The sequence below is a fragment of the Lissotriton helveticus genome, chromosome 11 (genome assembly GCF_964261635.1).
Source record: "Lissotriton helveticus chromosome 11, aLisHel1.1, whole genome shotgun sequence".
NCBI classification, from domain to species: domain Eukaryota; kingdom Metazoa; phylum Chordata; class Amphibia; order Caudata; family Salamandridae; genus Lissotriton; species Lissotriton helveticus.
This window is the reverse complement of record NC_136072.1, coordinates 1,182,034,967-1,182,057,770: the sequence shown is the minus strand read 5'-3', so window position 1 is coordinate 1,182,057,770 and position 22,804 is coordinate 1,182,034,967. Positions and strand designations below refer to the sequence as shown.

The 22,804-nt window shown below is 49.5% G+C and overlaps 1 protein-coding gene across 1 annotated transcript in view; it reads left to right on the top strand.

Annotated features, from left to right (window-relative positions):
- ADGRD1 (adhesion G protein-coupled receptor D1) overlaps nt 1-22,804 on the top strand; it is a 1,126,805-nt gene that overhangs the window by 879,379 nt on the left and 224,622 nt on the right. Inside the window, exon 18 of the mRNA XM_078666340.1 lies at nt 21,423-21,576. Coding sequence (XP_078522466.1) covers nt 21,423-21,576 — 154 coding nt within the window. The remainder of the gene's footprint in view (nt 1-21,422; nt 21,577-22,804) is intronic.

Here is a 22,804-nt window from a genome sequence, read left to right as displayed (position 1 = left end):
AAACATGCTGTATTCAGGATATGGGCATAAACCTCCACCCACTTTCCGCCCATCTTTTTAATTGGCTCCTGTGCCTATCATTTGCAAATGGGGACTTGTCATTGGTCAATAGGCTTAGTAGTCTCATTTTAGTACCGCTTTGTCTTTTCTTGTAATCTCCCAAGAGGACACCCCCTGTTACACGTGTTGTTACTCCCTAGGTTTTAATTACAGCCTCAAGGCACAATTTTCTTAAAGGGCTACAGGCAAGACACACACTTTGTCCTATGCTATGCTGGCAGTGATTACTTCACTCACTTGAACATCTCACATTTATGTGGGACCGTCTATAAATTTCTCTTCATCAGCTCCACACAGAGTACAACCTAATCTGAATTTAATATAATAATTCTTTTGTCATATTTCAAAGCTACTAATTGTATATATGGACATAGCTATTTGAATGTACTCGTAGTGCTGTCTTGCATGCAATGCATCATGGGTAGGGTGGATTTATCATATCTTCTGCAGGGTGCAGTACCATATGTGACCAAAAGAGGTCACACATGGTACTGAACCCTGCAACATGACTAGGTAAAAAACATTGCCATTTATAATGCCTATAACTCCAACTTTGTAAACATGCAGTGCTGGTGCCTTGTTCACTCACTAGGGACCTCTAGGAACAGCTTCTGGTACTGCAGCTAGACATGCAGTGCTGGTGCCTTGCTCACTAGGGACCTCTAGGAGCAGCTTGTGGTACTGCACCTAGACATGCAGTGCTGGTGCCTTGCTCACTAGGGACCTCTAGGAGCAGCTTGCAGTACTGCACCTAGACATGCAGTGCTGGTGCCTTGCTCACCAGGGACCTCTAGGAGCAGCTTGTGGTACTGCACCTAGACATGCAGTGCTGGTGCCTTGCTCACTAGGGACCTCTAGGAGCAGCTTGCAGTACTGCACCTAGACATGCAGTGCTGGTGCCTTGCTCACTAGGGACCTCTAGGAGCAGCTTGTGGTACTGCACCTAGACATGCAGTGCTAGTGCCTTGCTCACTAGGGACCTCTAGGAGCAGCTTGCGGTACTGCACCTAGACATGCAGTGCAGGTGCCTTGCTCACGAGGGACCTCTAGGAGCAGCTTGCGGTACTGCACCTAGACATGCAGTGCTGGTGCCTTGCTCACTGGGGACCTCTAGGAGCAGCTTGCGGTACTGCACCTAGACATGCAGTGCTGGTGCCTTGCTCACTAGGGACCTCTAGGAGCAGCTTGCGGTACTGCACCAAGACATGCAGTGCTGGTGCCTCGCTCACTAGGGACCTCTAGGAGCAGCTTGCGGTACTGCGCCTAGACATGCAGTGCTGGTGCCTTGCTCACTAGGGACCTCTAGGAGCAGCTTGCGGTACTGCACCAAGACATGCAGTGGTGGTGCCTTGCTCACTAGGGACCTCTAGGAGCAGCTTGCGGTACTGCGCCTAGACATGCAGTGCTGGTGCCTTGCTCACTAGGGACCTCTAGGAGCAGCTTGCGGTACTGCGCCTAGACATGCAGTGCTGGTGCCTTGCTCACTAGGGACCTCTAGGAGCAGCTTGCGGTACTGCACCTAGACATGCAGTGCTGGTGCCTTGCTCACTAGGGACCTCTAGGAGCAGCTTGCGGTACTGCACCAAGACATGCAGTGGTGGTGCCTTGCTCACTAGGGACCTCTAGGAGCAGCTTGTGTTGCTGCACTGAGACATTCAGTGCCGGTGCCTTGCTCACTAGGGACCTCTAGGAGCAGCTTGTGGTACTGCACCTAGACATGCAGTGCTGGTGCCTTGCTCACTAGAGACCTCTAGGAGCAGCTTGCGGTACTGCACCGAGACATGCAGTGCTGGTGCCTTGCTCACTAGGGACCTCTAGGAGCAGCTTGTGGTACTGCACCTAGACATGCAGTGCTGGTGCCTTGCTCACTAGGGACCTCTAGGAGCAGCTTGCAGTACTGCACCTAGACATGCAGTGCTGGTGCCTTGCTCACCAGGGACCTCTAGGAGCAGCTTGTGGTACTGCACCTAGACATGCAGTGCTGGTGCCTTGCTCACTAGGGACCTCTAGGAGCAGCTTGCAGTACTGCACCTAGACATGCAGTGCTGGTGCCTTGCTCACCAGGGACCTCTAGGAGCAGCTTGTGGTACTGCACCTAGACATGCAGTGCTGGTGCCTTGCTCACTAGGGACCTCTAGGAGCAGCTTGCAGTACTGCACCTAGACATGCAGTGCTGGTGCCTTGCTCACCAGGGACCTCTAGGAGCAGCTTGTGGTACTGCACCTAGACATGCAGTGCTAGTGCCTTGCTCACTAGGGACCTCTAGGAGCAGCTTGCGGTACTGCACCTAGACATGCAGTGCAGGTGCCTTGCTCACGAGGGACCTCTAGGAGCAGCTTGCGGTACTGCACCTAGACATGCAGTGCTGGTGCCTTGCTCACTGGGGACCTCTAGGAGCAGCTTGCGGTACTGCACCTAGACATGCAGTGCTGGTGCCTTGCTCACTAGGGACCTCTAGGAGCAGCTTGCGGTACTGCACCATGACATGCAGTGCTGGTGCCTCGCTCACTAGGGACCTCTAGGAGCAGCTTGCGGTACTGCGCCTAGACATGCAGTGCTGGTGCCTTGCTCACTAGGGACCTCTAGGAGCAGCTTGCGGTACTGCACCAAGACATGCAGTGGTGGTGCCTTGCTCACTAGGGACCTCTAGGAGCAGCTTGCGGTACTGCGCCTAGACATGCAGTGCTGGTGCCTTGCTCACTAGGGACCTCTAGGAGCAGCTTGCGGTACTGCGCCTAGACATGCAGTGCTGGTGCCTTGCTCACTAGGGACCTCTAGGAGCAGCTTGCGGTACTGCACCTAGACATGCAGTGCTGGTGCCTTGCTCACTAGGGACCTCTAGGAGCAGCTTGCGGTACTGCACCAAGACATGCAGTGGTGGTGCCTTGCTCACTAGGGACCTCTAGGAGCAGCTTGTGTTGCTGCACTGAGACATTCAGTGCCGGTGCCTTGCTCACTAGGGACCTCTAGGAGCAGCTTGCTGTACTGCACCTAGACATGCAGTGCTGGTGCCTTGCTCACTAGGGACCTCTAGGAGCAGCTTGCGGTACTGCACCTAGACATGCAGTGCTGGTGCCTTGCTCACTAGGGACCTCTAGGAGCAGCTTGTGGCACTGCACTGAGACTTGCAGTGCTGGTGCCTTGCTCTCTAGGGACCCCTAGGAGCAGCTTGCAGCTTGTGGTACTGCACCGAGACATGTAGTGCTGGTGCCTTGCTCACTAGGGACCTCTAGGTGCAACTTGCGGTACTGCACCTAGACATGCAGTGCTGGTGCCTTGCTCACTAGGGACCTCAAGGAGCAGTCTGTGGTACTGCAACTAGTCATGCAGTGCTAGTGCCTTGCTCACTAGGGACCTCTAGGAGCAGCTTGTGGTACTGCACTGAGATATACAATGCTGGTTCCTGGCTCACTACACAAACATTTGCAATATGCTAGGTCTCGCATTACTGAAAGTATGAGCTATTGGTGTTGCATTATTATTTGCAATGTCAATACCGCAAACTATCAGCAATGAGAGACCTATTGCATTGTAAATGCTTGTCTTTCTCTCTGATAGAGATTGATAAGTGTCAAACCTTTGTTTTGACCATGTTGGTCAAGGCACAAGGGCGTCCTGCCTTTGCTGACGCATGTTGCCTGACTGTGGGACAGGCATCCTACATGTGTGGGGGCAACCGTGGTCATGATTGTGTCCCAGAATGTGGAATAAGTTGCCCTAGCCTATGCACTTTTTAGGCCTCTCTACAAAGTGCATTTTTTTACCACTGACTCCTAGAGGTGCTGCAGACGAGGACCACCATCGGTTTCTTCCAGGCCCTGCCAGATTCCATTTTTGTAGAGATCTGCATTGCCTAGTAATCCAGAAAAAGCTCAAGACATGCCGTATGGTGTTCAAGAGTTATCCTGCAATGGTCCAGTTGTTTAAGGCTGATCCAGTTTCCCATTAGGAAAAGGATCAATGTTCTTTTACAATATGTTTCTGCCCTGCAGAGTCTACATTCCCTGTAGTCTTCTTCTGGATTTCAAAGCAATGAGCTGCTGCATCAGGTTCTTCATTTTTTAAGATTATTTTTCTAGGGGATGTCATCACTTGAGGTGCTGGTAGAGAATTTACTCTCCATCAATCTTCTGGAGACATGACCTCTACACCTCACTTCTTCTGGCCCACAGCACACTTCTGTTTCACAGTGAGAAATCACCATAACAAAGTTAGCATTCTTATGTGCGGATTGAAATACGCTGTTTGTGTCTTCATGAAGGTCATGGCTCAACTGGTAGCATCTCCAATTCAAGGGACTTTGTGATCTATCTATCCTGAGATAGTTGGCTCATCCATGTCCGTCACTCCGTCTGGCCCTGGAATATTCATGGGCTGTAAGGGACATGCTGCGATCTCACGGTTGTCTCTCCTGGTAGCATCTCTCATTCAAGGGACTTTGTGATCCATCCATACTGTCTGAGACTACTGGCTCATCCATGTCCATCACTCCGTCTGGCCCTGGAATATCCAGGGGGACACGCCGCTTCCCACGACGGGCTCTACTGGAAGCATGTCCCATTCAAGGCACCTGGTGATTCAACTATACTGAGATGACTGGTTCATCTACTTTGATTCTGTTGCACACTAGTCTTGACTTGTTTTTCTTTGCCCCTATGTGCCCTTTAACGCGTTTTTAGAATACCTTTTAATCACAGTTTCTTGCTCTGTAATTGCTTTGGGAGGACATGCTATACTCCGTCCTGGGTGACTGAGGGAAAACCAATCAGGCGGCAGGAGGAGGAGTCTGTCAGAGCTCATTCCCACCTAGGGCCCGATTCTGATGCGGTTAGGAAGGCCTCCTAACAGTATTTACTGTTTCCAAATTGGATCGGGAACGTGTCTTCCCGACCGAGGGGCCAATTATGATGCGGTTAGGAACATATGCTCCCTTGAAGTCAATGGGAGTCCAACCGAATCATATCGGGAAGTATCTGGATGCATCGTACTCCGTCGGTGGGACTCTCCCGATCTGAGTGGGTTGGAAACCATTTCCAAACCGATTCGGTCAGGAAACTTTCCAACCCGCATCAGAATCAGGCCCTTAATGTCATGAGTAGTGAGATGCGCCACTGGCACGTCAAAGTTGTGCCAAAGGCAGGCCAGTCTGTGCGTGTCCTTGTCCGGCCAGGGATAGGGGCTAGCCACTATTGCCAACATTTTACTAGCACCTCTAATGAGCTCGGGTTGTTACATTCTACTGTCCATAAGCCGGACCCCTCCACCCTTCTATTTTCTCCAACCTAGGCCTACTGAACAACCCCAGTAGTGCCAGTGTACTGGCGGAACCGATTATGCCCTTCTTTACTGATCCCACAGGAAGATTGCTGCATCTTCTACTTGATTACCAGGTCCATGGCTAAACATCAACTCAAACTGTTCCGCTTATTGCACACTGATAACCACGACATTTTGTTCTTGACTGAGACTGGGCTAACAGCTGAGTTCTGACTTCCCTCCCAGAAAGCTATTCTATCCTTTTTACTCATCGCCCCCTTGTAAAATTGGAGGTGTTGTAGCAGCTGTTATAAAGAAGCACTTAAAGTTCTCTAGCCACCTACCATTCGACATTCCGATGACCGACAGCCTTACAATCAAACTTGACTCCTCAACCTCACACTTAATTTGCACTTTAGTATATAGTTCCCCGGGTCATATGCCTCATTTCCCTCAGTCCCTAATGGAACAGGCCTCTACACCAGCAATCACGTTTGCAAAGATTTTATTCATAGGCAATTTTAATTATTGAGCAAATGAGGACCCCAGCGGCCAATTATCCCTAGATTTCATTGAAATGCTTTGCAGCTTAAACCCTATCCAACATGTGTTCTCACCAACCCATAATAAGGGCCACCTTTTGGATCAGGTCTGGACTACTAACCTATCAATTTCTCCTATAGCTGTACTGACCACGCTCTAATTACATTTCTACTGATTGATGTAACTATGTCCAGGCCTCAGTCCGGTGCTGGCACTTTCTCTAGAAATATTGGACATTGTTAATATTGATTCATTTTGCAGCTCCCTGGCAAACTCTTTGTCTAACACAAAATGGCAGCTCTGACTGGCTTGAGGAAGGAATCGTGAAATGGTCGACAGGGGCTAACAATATTCACGCTCCTCTTTGGAGACTCAGCCAACCTAGGTGTCACAAAGCATCAAAATGGTACTTAGATGACTTAAAGTCAGCAAAACTCGAATTGCGTTGTGCTGAATGCAAATGGTGGAAAAACAACTTTGCCGATAAAAGAGTAGCCTACCTGTATCTTCGTCAACAATACAAAAGGCTCATTATACAAGGTAAATTGTTCTTTTTTCTAATTTGATTAATAAGTACATTTTCAAAGTTGTGGCTGAATTGTCCAAACCTGATAGAGTGACAACTACAATCATTCCCACTCAGAATTTATGTGAGGCCCCAACTCATTTTTTATTGATAAGATTATTAATAGTAAAACTAGTATCCTTTCTAGTACTTTTCATCTAGCTACATCTATGACAGACTGCAACTCAGCCACAATATCTGATCTGCCCGCCTTCAGCAAGGAGCTGTCGTGTAGTTCCTAATATTACAAAGGATATGCGCATTTAGAAAACATAAACTAAGGGATTGGTGAACAGACTGATTTCAGACACTCCCAAAGGATATGTTAGCCTTTAGACCAGCGAGCTCACAGTGCCACAATAAGCCCCCTAACCTTACCAAGAAGCGAAAAGTTTCTGGCAACTATTGAACATGACAACCCTGACCCTTCAGGGATCGTGGAAACAGGGCAGTACTTTTCGCTCAGTAAATCGTGCTCAATTAGTCTCAGGGAGATACACAGAATAAATGATGGGGATGTTTTCAATAAGCATTCATTGAACCAGCGTCATTCTAGTATAAAATACGAGTGCTGCAACAACCATTAGACAGAAACAGATATTTAAGATTAGCACTTCCAGAGTAAAGAAAAGGTAGAATTCGACTATGGTGCTAAAACAGTAAATATATGCATGCATATCGATACATGGCAATAATCAAGTGTACCCCTTATGATTCAAACCCTGTCTAAGTGTACCTGGCATGTATGTGGGTGTAAAGCCAAGAATCCCCTAAGAAAGAGCCAACCCCATTACCTGATGGGAGAGGACGAAGGACCGCATCTTGGTCTCGAATTAGACACCCCGCAAGGGATGTCAGACCCCCTGCGTGCTAGAGCTTCTGCAGGCCGGGACCTCAGAGTCTAGTGTCAGCGTGGAAGCTTCTCCTCTGGTTCCCCAGCAAAGATGTGGTTCTTTTATACCTACAAAATACCCTTGGTAATGGCTTGCCATTATGTATAGTGGACCTGTCGCCCAAGGATGACGTTAGCGGTGAGTTTTGCACAGAGTTATTATACAGAAGATGGTAAACCTGTTGTAGATTTCCTGGACAGGGGATTAAGATCTGATATTGGGAATCCTCATGCATAATAAATGAAGCCAGTTTCAGAGAAAACGGATCAACATTTATTCAGCACATAACTAGGCAAAAGGTCAGTGCCAGGACTGTTATGTAGAGCAAGTTAGAACAAATGTAGGTAAAAGGTCATATTACTACCTTGGCCTATATTGGGGTACATTGGGGTTCATAACAGTGCCAGACCTATTGAGCAAAGTGAAATTGATCTCTCCAAATGATCCCTGCCCCCCTAAGGATCTAACAACCGTCTTCCTGCGCTTCCCTGATTGAGCCCGATCCCTTCTCAACAAGTCCTTGAACTGTGGCTGGGTGCCCAGCTCTTTTAAAGAGGCGATAGGGGTTCCTCTGCTAAAGAAAGTTGGCGATGCTCCATCTATCTTGAAATATTATCGCCCTATATCTTTTCTTCCTTAGGTGACTAAGGTACTCAAGGCTCAAGTAGCCAAATTAATTTGCTTTTTTCGTGGAGGAAACTCAATATATTGTTGCCCACCAATTGGTCTTCCAGCCAGCCCACTCCACTAATACAGTCATTCTCTCAGTGGTGGACGACCTACGCGAGGCAGCTGACAGGGATACTACCCAGGCGTTGGTGCTTCTTGATCTTTTAGCGGCTTTTGACATGGTCGACAACTATATTCTGGTGGTCCGTGTCTATGCCGCAGGCCTCAAAACACCACGTGGGACTGGATTATTTTGTTCCTGAAGGACCGGTTCCAGGCGGTTAGGCTCTCTGCCTTCTGTTACCCTAAGATCAGGTTGGCTTGTGTTGTTCCACAGGAATCTTCCTTGTTCCCCTCCTTGTTCCCCAACCTTTTTAATTTATATTTTTATCTGCTGGTGCATTCTTTGAACCAAATGAAGGTCAAACTTTACAATTATGCAGATGATTTGTAATTGATCTTCACTATCGACAACTCCTGGGAATGCAAACTTCTTTCCAAAACACAATGTTATTTGTCCATGATTGGATGAATGACAACAAACTTAAACTGAATTCCGACAATATGGCGATTGTCATAACCAGAAACAAACACGACCTATGAAAGTCCACTTTTCGGCCTGCCACACTGGGCTCTCCTCTTCTGTCCAAGGAATCAGTTAAAAGCCTTGGAGTACTGATTGATGCTAATTTGTCTATAAAACCTAATCTAGGGCTGTTTCTTACAATTCTGTAAAAATAGAAAAATCAGTAGACTCCTGTCCTTCGAGGGCTTCACTCAGGCTATCATTACAAGGTTAGACTTTGCCAGCTCCCTCTACGTAGGCTTTCCTAAGTGATTGCCCTGCAGACTTCAACTGGTCCAAAATCAGGCAGCCAGGCTACTGTACCAACAACCCCAGAATCGTCATATTTCCACTGTGCCAAGGAAACTGCACTGGCTTCCCATAGAACAGCGCTCCATCTTTAAGGCCGGATGCCTTATTTTTAAATTACTAAAGATTGTCTTTATCTCTGCTCGTATGCAAAAATACACCTGTTAGAAGCAGCTGTCTCTAGTTGGCAGAGGTATACACTTCTGACAAATAGGGACACACCTTTTCTAGTCAGGGCAAGGGGATCACACACTTAGATAACCCCTGCTCACCCCCTTGGTAGCTTGGCAAAGCAGACAGGCTTATCTCAGAGGCAGTGCGTTAAGCATTTATGACCACATACAGTAATAAAGTGAATACACTACAAATGGACACGACACAGTAGTATTATAAAAATAAGGATTTTTATATAAGGCTTAGCACAAGACCAAATAACAACAAAATATACCACAGTCTTAATAAATACTCTTGGAAGGAAAAATAATAGTTCAAGCACGGTTTCTTCTTAGCACAAAGTCTTTAGTATCAAAAGCAACTCTTCTTCTCTAAAACACAGTTCTTGGCAACAATGTAACCCACACGGGAGTCACACGACGTCGAGGCAACGTTAATCCAAAGGTTCGGCGTCGACCGCGAGGAGCGCTACGTCGAGCCCGGAGTCGCACAGACCCCAACAACACAGTACCTTGGAAAAGTGAAGCACTCGATGATCAGCGGCGTCGAGATGTCCGGCGTCGCGTCTTCGGCGTCGATCGGGCCTCGGAGTCGGGGCGATCTGCAGCGGCGTCGACCGAAGTCAGGCAGGAGCAGCGCTCACGAGGTGAAGCAGGATACGGCGTTGTCGATGTTGCAAGAGTGAGCAGCGCTCACGGCGTCGAGAGGGCTCGAAGTCGATGCGATCAGCAGCGGTGCCGATACGAGGTCACTTGGAGCTGGAGCCGAACTCACTACTCACTGGCGTTGTTGCTGGCGTCGATCGGGCCCGGCGGCTGGCGTCGAGGAAGCGGGACACTGGAGCCGTTACTCACGATGTCGAGCTGGATTCGCGGCGTCCGTCGGCGTCGAGATTGCTGGATTCTTTCAGAGGTGCTGGATTCACAAGTTCCAGCAAACAGCACTTTAAGCAGATGAAGTCCTTTAGCCCTGTGACTTCAACAGGAGACTGGCACTCTTCCAACCCTTGGAGATTTTCTTAGCAAAGATTGAGAGTACACACAGAGTTCCTCTCTCCTGGTTCCTTGGCAAAAATAAAGAAGCAATGCAGGATTCCCCCAACAAACAGCACTCTGGCAGAAGGGGTAGGCAGTCCTTAGATCAGCAGGCTTCTTGTCCTTGGTTCAGGTTTCCTTGTCAGAAGTGATCTAAATTCTTGGTTCAGGGGTCCTTCTCTTATACCCCTTTTTGGCTTTGATCCCTTTGTCCATGCAGGGGGATTCCCCCCCATCTTGGGTTTGTTGTGGGTGTTGCCAGGCCGAAGCACCTGGCCTATTCACTGTGCAGGGCAGAGTCTTCAGCCGCCCAGCAGAAGCGGAGCCAGCATTGTCACTGGCAGGGGCAGGGCCATCAGTTGCCCGGCAGGGGGTGGGCCAGGAAAGTCCCAGGCAGGCACAGAGTCATCAGTCGCCTGGCAGGGGGGCGGAGCCAGCATTGTATCAGGCAGGGCAGGCTATCAGGAGCTACTCTTCCCCTACTCTCAATGCAAATGCCCCACTCATCCCACACTGACTCATTCAGACCTCTGGAGCCACCCAGCTCCTGTCACACGCACACCAGAACCAGCAGTGACTGGTAGACAGTTAGACAAGAAAATAGCTACTTTCTAAAAGTGCTATTTTCAAACACAGAGTCCAAAAACCATCCACACAAACGGATGCGTTATTAAACCCTGAGTTCAGGGATACCAAACTCGACATTGCACCATGCTTCCCGAGCCCGCTAGGATTATAGCATTAATAATCCTGGCAGCCCATTCTAACTGATGGAGAGCAGGTTACCTTACACTAGTGAAAAACGAATATGGCTGTAATTCACTATTAGGACATGCCAACCTTGTCAGGCTTGTCCTACCTTATGCTTACAATGCACCCTGCCCGTGGGCCTACCATAGGGGTGACTAACATGAAGTTAAGGGAAGGTTTAGGGACTGGCAAGTAGGTGTACTTGCGCAGTCTGCGTGACAGTACCAGACTGCACGTGGTCTAGCAATGGTAGACCTTCAGACATACTTTTACTAGGCCGCTCTTGTGGGTGGCACAACACGTGCTGCAGGCCCACTAGCAGCATTTGTATTTACAAGCCCTGGCACTCCTGGTGCACTCTACTAGGGACTGACAGTAAACCAAATAAGCCAAACATGGAATTCAATCAATACAGCAATTTCACATAGGGCGCACTTGCACTGTGGCACTGATCAGCAGTGGCACAGTGCCCAAAGCATTTACCAGCAAAAACATCGTAAACAGAGGAGGCAAACAGAAAAAATGGAGGAGAGACTCATGCCAATGATGCCAGGTCTAACACGTGTCCCCTCCAGCTGAAATGTGGGGAGAACTACCCTTACCCTAGGGAGTCCTCATCACTAAGGCGGAAAAATCTGGACAGACCATCAGCATTGGCGTGATCTGTGCCAGGGCGGTGTTCCACCGTGAAGTCCATCCCCTGTAGGGAAATGGACCACCTCAACAGCTTTGGATTCTCACCCCTCATCTGCATCAACCATCTGAGGGGCCTGTGGTCTGTCTGAACCCGGAAGTGAGTCCCAAACAGGTAGGGTCTTAGCTTCTTCAGCGCCCAGACCACAGCAAATGCTTCTCTCTCTATCGCACTCCACCTCTGTTCCCTGGGAAGTAACCTTCTACTGATGAAGGCTACAGGTAAGTCTCGGCCCTCTTCATTCACCTGAGCTAGAACAGCCCCCACGCCATGCTCTGAAGCGTCCGTCTGGACAACAAATTCTTTAGAAAAGTCGGGTGCCTGGAGTATGGGTGCTGTGCACATTGCAGTTTTCAGGGTGTCAAAGGCCGTCTGACAGGCGTCAGTCCAGATTACAAGTCGTGGCTGCTTCCTGGAAGTCAGCGAAGTCAAGGGGTGCACAATGTTACCATAATCCTTGACGAACCTCCTGTAATAAACCGTGAGACCCAAGAAGGCTCTCACCTGAGTCTGGGTTTTGGGCGGTGCCCATGCCAGGATGGTATCAATCTTGGGTTGCAGGGGGGCCACCTTGCCGCTCCCTACTTGGTGCCCCAAGTACACCACTGAACCCTGCCCAATCTGGCACTTACTGGCTTTGATTGTGAGGCCTGCTCTGCGCAGGGCCAACAACACTTCCTGGAGGTGGTGCAAGTGTTCCTCCCAGCTGGCGCTGAACACTGCGATGTCGTCCAGGTAGGCGGCACTGAAATCCTCCAGTCCAGCCAAGACCTGGTTGACCAACCTCTGGAAGGTGGCAGGGGCATTCTTCATCCCAAAGGGCATAACCCGGAATTGGTAGTGCCCATCTGGTGTGGAGAATGCTGACCTCTCTTTTGCCCCATCAGTCAAGGCGATCTGCCAGTACCCAGACGTGAGATCAAACGTACTAAGGTACCGGGCAGCCCCCAACCGATCTATGAGCTCATCAGCTCTGGGGATGGGGTGCGCGTCAGTCTTTGTGACTGAATTGAGTCCTCGGTAATCCACACAGAACCGAAGTTCCGGTGAAGCACCAGGCGCTGCAGCCTTTGGGACCAAGACCACTGGGCTGGCCCAAGGACTGCTAGAGGACTCAACCACCCCTAAGGCAAACATTTTGGAGACCTCCTCCTTGATGTATGCTCTGACCTTGTCAGTCACTCTGTAAGCCTTGTGCTTGACAGGAGTGCTGTCCCCGGTGTCCACATCATGGACACACCACTGAGTGACACCAGGAATCAAGGAGAACAGATAAGGGAATTGTCCCAACAGTTGGCGACAATCCTGCTGCTGCTCAGGGGTCAGTGTGTCAGAGAGGACAACACCATCCACTGACCCATCTTGCTCATTTGCATACAGGAGGTCAGGAAGAGGCTCACTATCCTCCTCCATTCCAGCATCTGTAGCTAGGAGCATGCCCACTTCGGACCTTTCTAAGTGGGTCTTTAAACGGTTGACATGCAGGACCCGCAAGGGGTTCCTGGGAGATTCCAAGTCCACCATGTAGGTGACATCGCTCTTTTTCTCCACAACCTTAAATGGTCCAGTCCATCTGTCCTTGAGCGCACAAGGTTCCACAGGGGACATGACCCAAACTTTTTGTCCAGGCTGAAGCTCTACCAGAGTGGCCTTCTGGTCGTACCACCGCTTCATCTCCTCCTGGCTGGCCTCCAGATTTGCCTGAGCAAGATCTCTGAAGCGCCTAGTCTGGTTCCTAAAGGCCAGCATGTAACTGTATACATCCTGGGAAGGTTTCCTGGGAGATTGCTCCCAGCCTTCTTTGACCAGACTCAAAGGTCCTCTTACCGGGTGACCATACAAGAGCTCAAAGGGGCTGAACCCTAGAGACTTTTGTGGCACCTCACGGTAAGCAAACAACAGGCATGGCAAGAGGACGTCCCATTTACGCCTCATTGGTTCTTCAAGACCCATAATCATGCCTTTAAGGGTACAGTTGAATCTTTCAACCAACCCATTACCTTGAGGGTGGTAAGGAGTGGTGAACTTGTAAGTTACCCCACACTCCTTCCACAAAGACTTCATATAGTTGGAAATGAAGTTGGTGCCCCGGTCTGACACCACCTCTCTGGGGAACCCCATTCTGGAAAAAACACCCATCAGTGCCCGTCCCACCACGGGGGCCGTCACCGTTCTGAGAGGGATGGCTTCCGGGTACCGTGTGGCATGGTCCACCAAGACCAGGATGAACCTGTTGCCCAGGGCTGTCTTGGGGTCCAGGGGCCCAACAATGTCAATCCCCACCCGGTCAAAGGGGGTACTGACCACGGGAAAAGGTTGGAGGGGAGCCTTCTGCTTCCGCCCGCTTTTCCCACTTGCCTGGCAAGTTTGACAGGTCTTGCAATGGATATCTGTATCCCTTCGCATCTGAGGCCAATAAAAATGGGTGACAAGCCTGTCATAGGTCTTGTCCTGCCCCAGATGTCCAGCTAAAGGAACGTCATGAGCCAAACCCAGTAGGAAGGCTCTGAAGCGCTGGGGTACCACCAGCACACGGGCTGACCCAGGCTCAGCAGCCTTAGGCTCGCTATACAGGAGGTCGTTCTCCCAGTAAACAAAATGTGACCCTGACTGATCACCTGAGGTTTGGGCTGAGGCCTGCTGCCTCATACCCACAAGAGAAGGGCACACTTTCTGTTCTGCACAGAATTCTTTCCTGGAGGGACCACCATCCTGCTGCCAGTGGGTCAGCTCGGGCAGGTCTCCCAGTTCAGCAACTTGTTCACCTGTGGGTTCCAGGGCATGCCCCTCAAGGCCTGCCTCCTCCTGGACCACGGGAACTACGGGGGATGGTTTCCCGCGCCCCCTGCCTCTTCTCTTCACAGCTGGGTCCTGGTACATACTTTCAGGCTCCAGAACCCCATCAACACCCTTACTTGCTGTCATGGATCGAGTGGTTGCACACACCCACTCTGGCACACCCAACATTTTCAAATGTGTCTCCCTCTCCACCTTAGCCCAAGGGGAGTCTTCTAAATCATTGCCCAGGAGACAATCAACAGGCATGGCGGGCCTTACAGCAACTTGAAGAGTACCTGAAACTCCCCCCCATTCAAAGGAAACTTGAGCTACCTCACACTCTCTCTGGGAGTTGTCAGCAGCTATCACAGGGTAGAATACGTGGGGAACAACCTGCTCTCTGGACACCAAGTGACACTTGACAGCTGTCACACTCGCTCCGGTGTCTCTGAGAGCTTCCACTCTATGGCCATTAATGGTCACCCACTGCCTATATTTCTTAGTGTTACTAGGCAGAGGGGGTGGAGGGACCAATTCCATGTCTCCTAGAGAGACCAGGGACATCTCTGCGGGACCCTCCCCACCATGGGCAACCATCTCCTCCCCTCCCAGGGCTACACTCGCCAACTGACGGGGGGCGGCACGTGGTGGTGCACTGGGTGGTGCACTAGAGTTCTTCAAGGGACACTGGGGATCATAAAACCGGTGTCCCACCTGCTTACAAGCGAAGCAGGTCATTGGGCCCCTACGAACAGGTCTACCTGTCGGGGCCTCTGATTTCTTCTCTGGGGGAGGCTGGGAACCCTTCCCTTGGTTCCCTTGGGGATTACTTTGGGGCCCTTTCTGGAACTCCCTCTGTTTACCCTTGTCCCCCCCACTCTTCTGCTGGGGACCCTGCCCACCTTTGGCTGAGTCTCCCACTGGACCCTTGTGGACCCTGGTACTGACCCAGCGGTCCGCCTCCTCAGCAAGTTTTCTAGGGTTAGATATCTTGCTATCAATAAGGTGCTGGCGCAGCTCTGGAAAACAGTTATTAGACAAGTGCTCCCAAGCAAACAAATCATAAAGAGCATCATAACTTTCCACTTTGCTGCCCTTTACCCAACCATCCATGGCTCTGCAAAAATATGACACATATTCCACCCATGTGGTACCAGGCAACTTCTTACATTCTCTAAAGGCCTGTCAGTACTTTTCTGGGGTTAGGCCATACCTTAACATTAAAGCATCTTTCATATGAGTATAAGACATCCTATCCTCAACAGGCATGCCTAACAGGGTATCTCTTCCCTCATTCACAAAGCGACCCCACAACCCCGCTCCCCAATCCTTCTCAGGGACCCGGTGGGCCAACAATGCTAACTCATATGCTTTAAACCATTGACCAATATCCTCATTCTTCTGAAAATCTTTGATCACATCTTTGGGAAAATAAAACCTACTTTCTGCAGGCACAGATGGGATGCTGCCACCAGAGGGATTCAATTCTAACTCTTTAGCTTTGAGCTCCAACTCCCTCATCCTGGTATCACGCTCAAAAGCTAACTTCTCTCTTTCAAACTCTAACCTTTTGATCTCCATATCAGCTTCTCTCCTGCCTCTTGCATTCTCTATTTCCAACTGCCCATCTATCTTAAGTTTTGCCATCTCCATGTTGTATGCTCGCTCCTTCGCCCTTTCTTCTCTTTCTTCAGGAGAAAGACCTTTGGAGGAAACACTGCTGCCAGGAGAGGATGCGGGCCCATTCACTGGCACCTCCTCCTCCCCTTCCCCTGTCGGTACCACCACCGGATCAGAGGAATCTCTGGCCTCTAACCAGGCCTGCAATGCTTTCAGATAATCTGGCCTCCTTGAAATGCCTGGGGTAGGAACTTGCAACTGCTTGCAAAAGGATTTCAGCTTCTTTAACGGGTAGTCGTTCATCTTACTCCTATCAAATTCCTCCACAACAACAGGTGTAGTGCCTCCAGCATTACTCATGGTCAAAACTGGCAGTTTCAAAAATCAAGCTCCAGGAAAGCGGAGAACAAAAATAGAATATCCAACCAAAACAGATTGTGGCTGCGCTATGGTCTGCTTTCACTATGTAGCGTACACTAATCACTGCACATGGGTCATAAATGCAAAGTTCAAATCCCACCGCTGCCACCAATGTTAGAAGCGGCTGTCTCTAGTTGGCAGAGGTATACACTTCTGACAAATAGGGACACACCTTTTCTAGTCAGGGCAAGGGGATCACACACTTAGATAACCCCTGCTCACCCCCTTGGTAGCTTGGCAAAGCAGACAGGCTTATCTCAGAGGCAGTGCGTTAAGCATTTATGACCACATACAGTAATAAAGTGAATACACTACAAATGGACACGACACAGTAGTATTATAAAAATAAGGATTTTTATATAAGGCTTAGCACAAGACCAAATAACAACAAAATATACCACAGTCTTAATAAATACTCTTGGAAGGAAAAATAATAGTTCAAGCACGGTTTCTTCTTAGCACAAAGTCTTTAGTATCAAAAGCAACTCTTCTTCTCTAAAACACAGTTCTTGGCAACAATGTAACCCACACGGGAGTCACACGACGTCGAGGCAACGTTAATCCAAAGGTTCGGCGTCGACCGCGAGGAGTGCTACGTCGAGCCCGGAGTCGCACAGACCCCAACAACACAGTACCTTGGAAAAGTGAAGCACTCGATGATCAGCGGCGTCGAGATGTCCGGCGTCGCGTCTTCGGCGTCGATCGGGCCTCGGAGTCGGGGCGATCTGCAGCGGCGTCGACCGAAGTCAGGCAGGAGCAGCGCTCACGAGGTGAAGCAGGATACGGCGTTGTCGATGTCGATGTTGCAAGAGTGAGCAGCGCTCACGGCGTCGAGAGGGCTCGAAGTCGATGCGATCAGCAGCGGTGCCGACACAAGGTCACTTGGAGCTGGAGCTGAACTCACTACTCACTGGCGTTGTTGCTGGCATCGATCGGGCCCGGCGGCCGGCTTCGAGGAAGCGGGACACTGGAGCCGTTACTCACGATGTCGAGCTGGATTCGGCGGCGTCCGTCGGCGTCGAGATTGCTGGATTCTTTCAGAGGTGCTGGATTCACAAGTTCCAGCAAACAGCACTTTAAGCAGATGAAGTCCTTTAGCCCTGTGACTTCAACAGGAGACTGGCACTCTTCCAGCCCTTGGAGATATTCTTAGCAAAGATTGAGAGTACACACACAGTTCCTCTCTCCTGGTTCCTTGGCAAAAATAAAGAAGCAATGCAGGATTCCCCCAACAAACAGCACTCTGGCAGAAGGGGTAGGCAGTCCTTAGATTAGCAGGCTTCTTGTCCTTGGTTCAGGTTTCCTTGTCAGAAGTGATCTAAATTCTTGGTTCAGGGGTCCTTCTCTTATACCCCTTTTTGGCTTTGATCCCTTTGTCCATGCAGGGGGATTCCCCCCCATCTTGGGTTTGTTGTGGGTTTTGCCAGGCCGAAGCACCTGGCCTATTCACTGGGCAGGGCAGAGTCTTCAGCCACCCAGCAGAAGCGGAGCCAGCATTGTCACTGGCAGGGGCAGGGCCATCAGTTGCCCGGCAGGAGGTGGGCCAGGAAAGTCCCAGGCAGGCACAGAGTCATCAGTCGCCTGGCAGGGGGGCGGAGCCAGCATTGTATCAGGCAGGGCAGGCTATCAGGAGCTGCTCTTCCCCTACTCTCAATGCAAATGCCCCACTCATCCCACACTGACTCATTCAGACCTCTGGAGCCACCCAGCTCCTGTCACACGCACACCAGAACCAGCAGAGACCGGTAGACAGTTAGACAAGAAAATAGCTACTTTCTAAAAGTGCTATTTTCAAACACAGAGTCCAAAAACCATCCACACAAACGGATGCGTTATTAAACCCTGAGTTCAGGGATACCAAACTCGACATTGCACCATGCTCCCCGAGCCCGCTAGGATTATAGCATTAATAATCCTGGCAGCCCATTCTAACTGATGGAGAGCAGGTTACCTTACACTAGTGAAAAACGAATATGGCTGTAATTCACTATTAGGACATGCCAACCTTGTCAGGCTTGTCCTACCTTATGCTAACAATGCACCCTGCCCGTGGGCCTACCATAGGGGTGACTAACATGAAGTTAAGGGAAGGTTTAGGGACTGGCAAGTAGGTGTACTTGCGCAATCTGCGTGACAGTACCAGACTGCACGTGGTCTAGCAATGGTAGACCTTCAGACATACTTTTACTAGGCCGTTCTTGTGGGTGGCACAACACGTGCTGCAGGCCCACTAGCAGCATTCGTATTTACAAGCCCTGGCACTCCTGGTGCACTCTACTAGGGACTGACAGTAAACCAAATAAGCCAAACATGGAATTCAATCAATACAGCAATTTCACATAGGGAGCACTTGCACTGTGGCACTGATCAGCAGTGGCACAGTGCCCAAAGCATTTACCAGCAAAAACATCGTAAACAGAGGAGGCAAACAGAAAAAATGGAGGAGAGACTCATGCCAATGATGCCAGGTCTAACAACACCCCTACTCGCAATCTGAGGTCTATGCTTGCAAATGATCTCACCATTCCTACCTTTACGAAAAAGACACTCAGTAGTTTCAGATTTTCAGTAGTTGCCCCCAGCATCTGGAATTTCCTTCCACCTGAAATCAGTTCCTGTGTTCAGGAAACTCCTAGTGACTTGGCTTCACTTGGCTTCACTGGCGTAATGAAACTTACGACTTACCAGGAGTCACTCCAAAGGGCACCTCTACAGACTCAATCGGGAGCTCGCTGGCCAGAGCACTATGCTGAGGGGGGCCCCTGGAGCTTTGGGACCCATCGGCACCGCGGGGGCTGCGGGGGCCTGTGTTACACCACTGCTTGGCTTTTCAGCTTAGCATGTTAGTAATGATCAGTCACATGCTATGTTGCCGCAACCGTAGCACCATGAAACTGTTTGGTGAACGTGCGCTTTAGAGATATTTGTAACATAACAATAACATCCATGTGTGTCGTTCCGGCTGGTCCCGGATTATCCAGGGGCTGCAAGGGGCATGCCACAATTTCATGGCTGGGTGATCACTTCCAAAGTCTTTTCTAGCCCAAACTCACATAGAGTGTTTCTCGGGACATGTTGATACTAAATAGAGCCTAATTGTCCATCCCCCATCTTGGGTTTGTAGACTTTGAGAGAGGATGTTGGGAGGCATTGGCTTAAACTGCACATTTTACACACTGGCTACAAGTCCAGATAGAGATGTGCATGTGTGTATGTGCGCAGTACTCGATCCGAGTCGCCATTCGAGGTCCAAAGTGAGGCAGATCCCCAAACTCATGGGATTTGATTGGTCAATCAACCAAGTAGTATCTGTATAGTGCAGCTAATTACCCGGGGGTATCCAGGTGGTGTGCTGCAAGTATCAGTCAAAGAGTCAGGTCTTGAGTCCCTTCCTGAAGTGGTTCAGCCAAAGAAAAGTGTGGGGGTGGAGGGGGAGGATTTGGCAGCGAGGTGGGAGAAGGAGTGCCCTTCAGAGCAGCTGCGGCAGATGCGTAGTGTCTGTGTGAGGACAAGGTGTGCGGAGCGAAGGTTTCTGAAAGGGTTGCTGTAAGATCAGGTGGCGGTTCATGTATTCTGGTCCGTGGTGTGGAGGGCTTTGTATGCGTCAGGAGTTTGAACTGCCATCTCTTCTGGACGGGGAGCCAGTGGAGGTCTTTCAGGTGCTCTTTGATGTGTTTCCTCTTGGGCAGGTTGAGGATCAGTCTTGTGGCTGCAGGCTGGATTTTCAGGAGTCTTTGCAAGAGCTCTGTGGTGGTGCCAAAATAAATTGCTCTACCGTAGTCGAGCCGACTGGTGATGAGGGCCTGCAATACTGTTTTCCTTGTGCTGATGTGGAGCCATCTGAAGATTTCGCAGAGCATGCGGATCATGTGGAAGCAGGCTGAGCCGATGCGTTGACCTGTTATTTCATCGAGTGTTTGCTGCCCAGTATGATGCTGAGGTTGTAGGTGTGGTCTTTCTGTGTGGGGGTGGACCCGAGCTCCTCTGGCCACCAGGAGTCGCTCCAAAGGGCGGTATGTCTGCCGAAGATCAGAACTTCTGCTTTGTCCATGTTGAGGTTCAGGTAGTTTTCTTTCAACCAAGTCGCGACGTTCTTCATGCAGTTGTGGAAGTTTGTCTTCATTAAGGTGGGGTTCGTTGAGAGTAAGAGGACGAGCTGAGTGTTGTCGACGTAGGAGATAATGTTGATGTTGTGCGATTGGACGATGTCTGCGAGACGAGTCATGTAGATGTTGAAGAGTGTAGGGCTGAGGAATGAGTCTTGTGGTACTCCATATTAAATGCCAATGCCTCCTTCTCTGGTTGGCTCTCGTTAGGGGTGCGCGGATCTGTTGAACGTATCTTAGAATACGAATCGAATTACCTGAAGGCATCAGTGGTCATCACAGACCAAGCAGTTGGGCCCAGGGCCTCACTGAAGTCCTACTTTGCTCAAGAAGTGTGGACGAGCACAACATCCTGGAGTCTTACTGACTGGAGAGAGCTCACTGCCATCTGCCATACCTTGAATGTAGTTGCAAGATCTTGAGAGGTCTGGAAGTCCAGATGCAGACATCATACCAACAAAAACGTGTTTGCACACGTGACTTACAATTTTGTCCACTTCATGGATAGTTCCCAAGTCCTGGCATTGGTGTTATTTCTACCCAGGTGTGTTTGTACTTGCAACTTCTGAACAGACAAGTGTAAGACTCTGATAATCAGGAGGAGGGGGGATGAATTACATTCCACCTTTCTCTACTTTTCCCCCATTGCCCATTTCCCTCTTCCCTACTCCCCTCCTTCTCCCCTTTTCTCTTCGTCCCCTCCCCCATCCCGATTATTAGATTGTTGTTTTCGGAAGCTGAATGAATCACTGCTTCTACCTCCATCCTTTCATTGTGAAGTGTAAGACTCTGCCTGTCCTTTGTTACTTGCTACGGAATCAATTTTTTGACAGTGACTTGGAGGGAGGATACATGTAAAGGTGTTTGGGTGCACATTGCTTCAAAATTGCCACTATTCACATGCACTCACTCACTCAGCAGGCAGACTAAGCATTGCAATGACTGTGCCCAGAGTGTCATTTAACTGGTGTCTCTCCTCCTTGCAGCTTCCTTGCAAAGTCCTCGCTGTTCTCCTGCATTTCTTCTTCCTGAGCGCCTTCGCCTGGATGCTGGTGGAAGGACTGCACCTCTACAGCATGGTCATCAAGGTCTTCGGCTCAGAGGCGAGCAAGCACCTCTACTACTACGGCATCGGCTGGGGTAAGGGTGGAAGTGCTCTGTGCGTCTCCGCAGGGGTGAAATGATATGTCTACGTGTCGTTCAATCACACACTCATCCTTTACTCTGTCTTGGCATGTTCACTTATCGCACGAGTCCCAAGACATTAGCATGACCGGTGCCAAAGGGCCAGGCACTATGGACCAAGAGCTGTACTCTTTACAGGTGTATGAAAATGTTGTCGTCTGTCCACTCCATCAAGGTGGATTGATATTACTGAGGCAGTATGCAGGTACCTCCTGGAGTTTTAGTGTTATACTCTGCATGGTCACTAAGTGTCGCTGTTGCATATTTGTCTCGCTGCTTGTATAGGACTACAGTCAATGTCGTACTGTACATGGCCAGCAGAGGTCACTGACACTCCACAATCCAGGATCATGTGTGGCTGATGTTTTGTAACTAGGCTGTTTTGCTCACCCAAATGGCATGTTGAGTGACCACATCTTTTCTGGTCATAGTCAGGGCCACTGGAATTATGCAGCAAGGGAGGAATAAATTATGATGCAGGATTAAGTAAGGAATGCAGCGAGAAAAGACAAATTATGCAGGTTAATGCTGCATATTTTATGACGTTGCTTCATTATGTTGTTTTTTTTTACACATGGTAACACTCTCTGATCAAAGATGTTACATCATTAGTACCAATTTAACTACTGGCTACAGTAATCTACAACTGAAAGATGATCAGTCGAACTTTGCAAAGAAACATTCAACTGCGCATTGATACGTCTCGCACGTTTTTACATAGGAGTTGGAAAGCTCTCCGACTACAAAGTGAGAGGATTATGTAAAGTGAACTATGAGGCAATCTTGCTGGAGTACAGAAATGTGAATGGAAATGCTGCGGGATGTCACTTTTGTCTCGGATTAAAAAATTTAAATACCTGTAAATGTACTGTGCAAATATTTCAAAATATATCAGCACTTAGGAAAGCACAAATGAAGCACTTTTTGTTGTAATTTTGAAGTGTGATGGAAAGAACGATTTTTAATCGATAGAGTAGCAAGAATGCCGTAGGCACTGCTGAAGCAAGCAAAATGGTCCCATTGATTGCTGTGGGGTGGTAAAAACCAACTGTTGTCAGGATTCTATGGACACTCAGGACCCTGGTGCTGCTGCACCTACTGCATCAATGATAGATATTCCCCTCTTTTTATTAGAATCAAAACAAATCAAGACACTTTACTGAGTGATGTACACATGACAGTC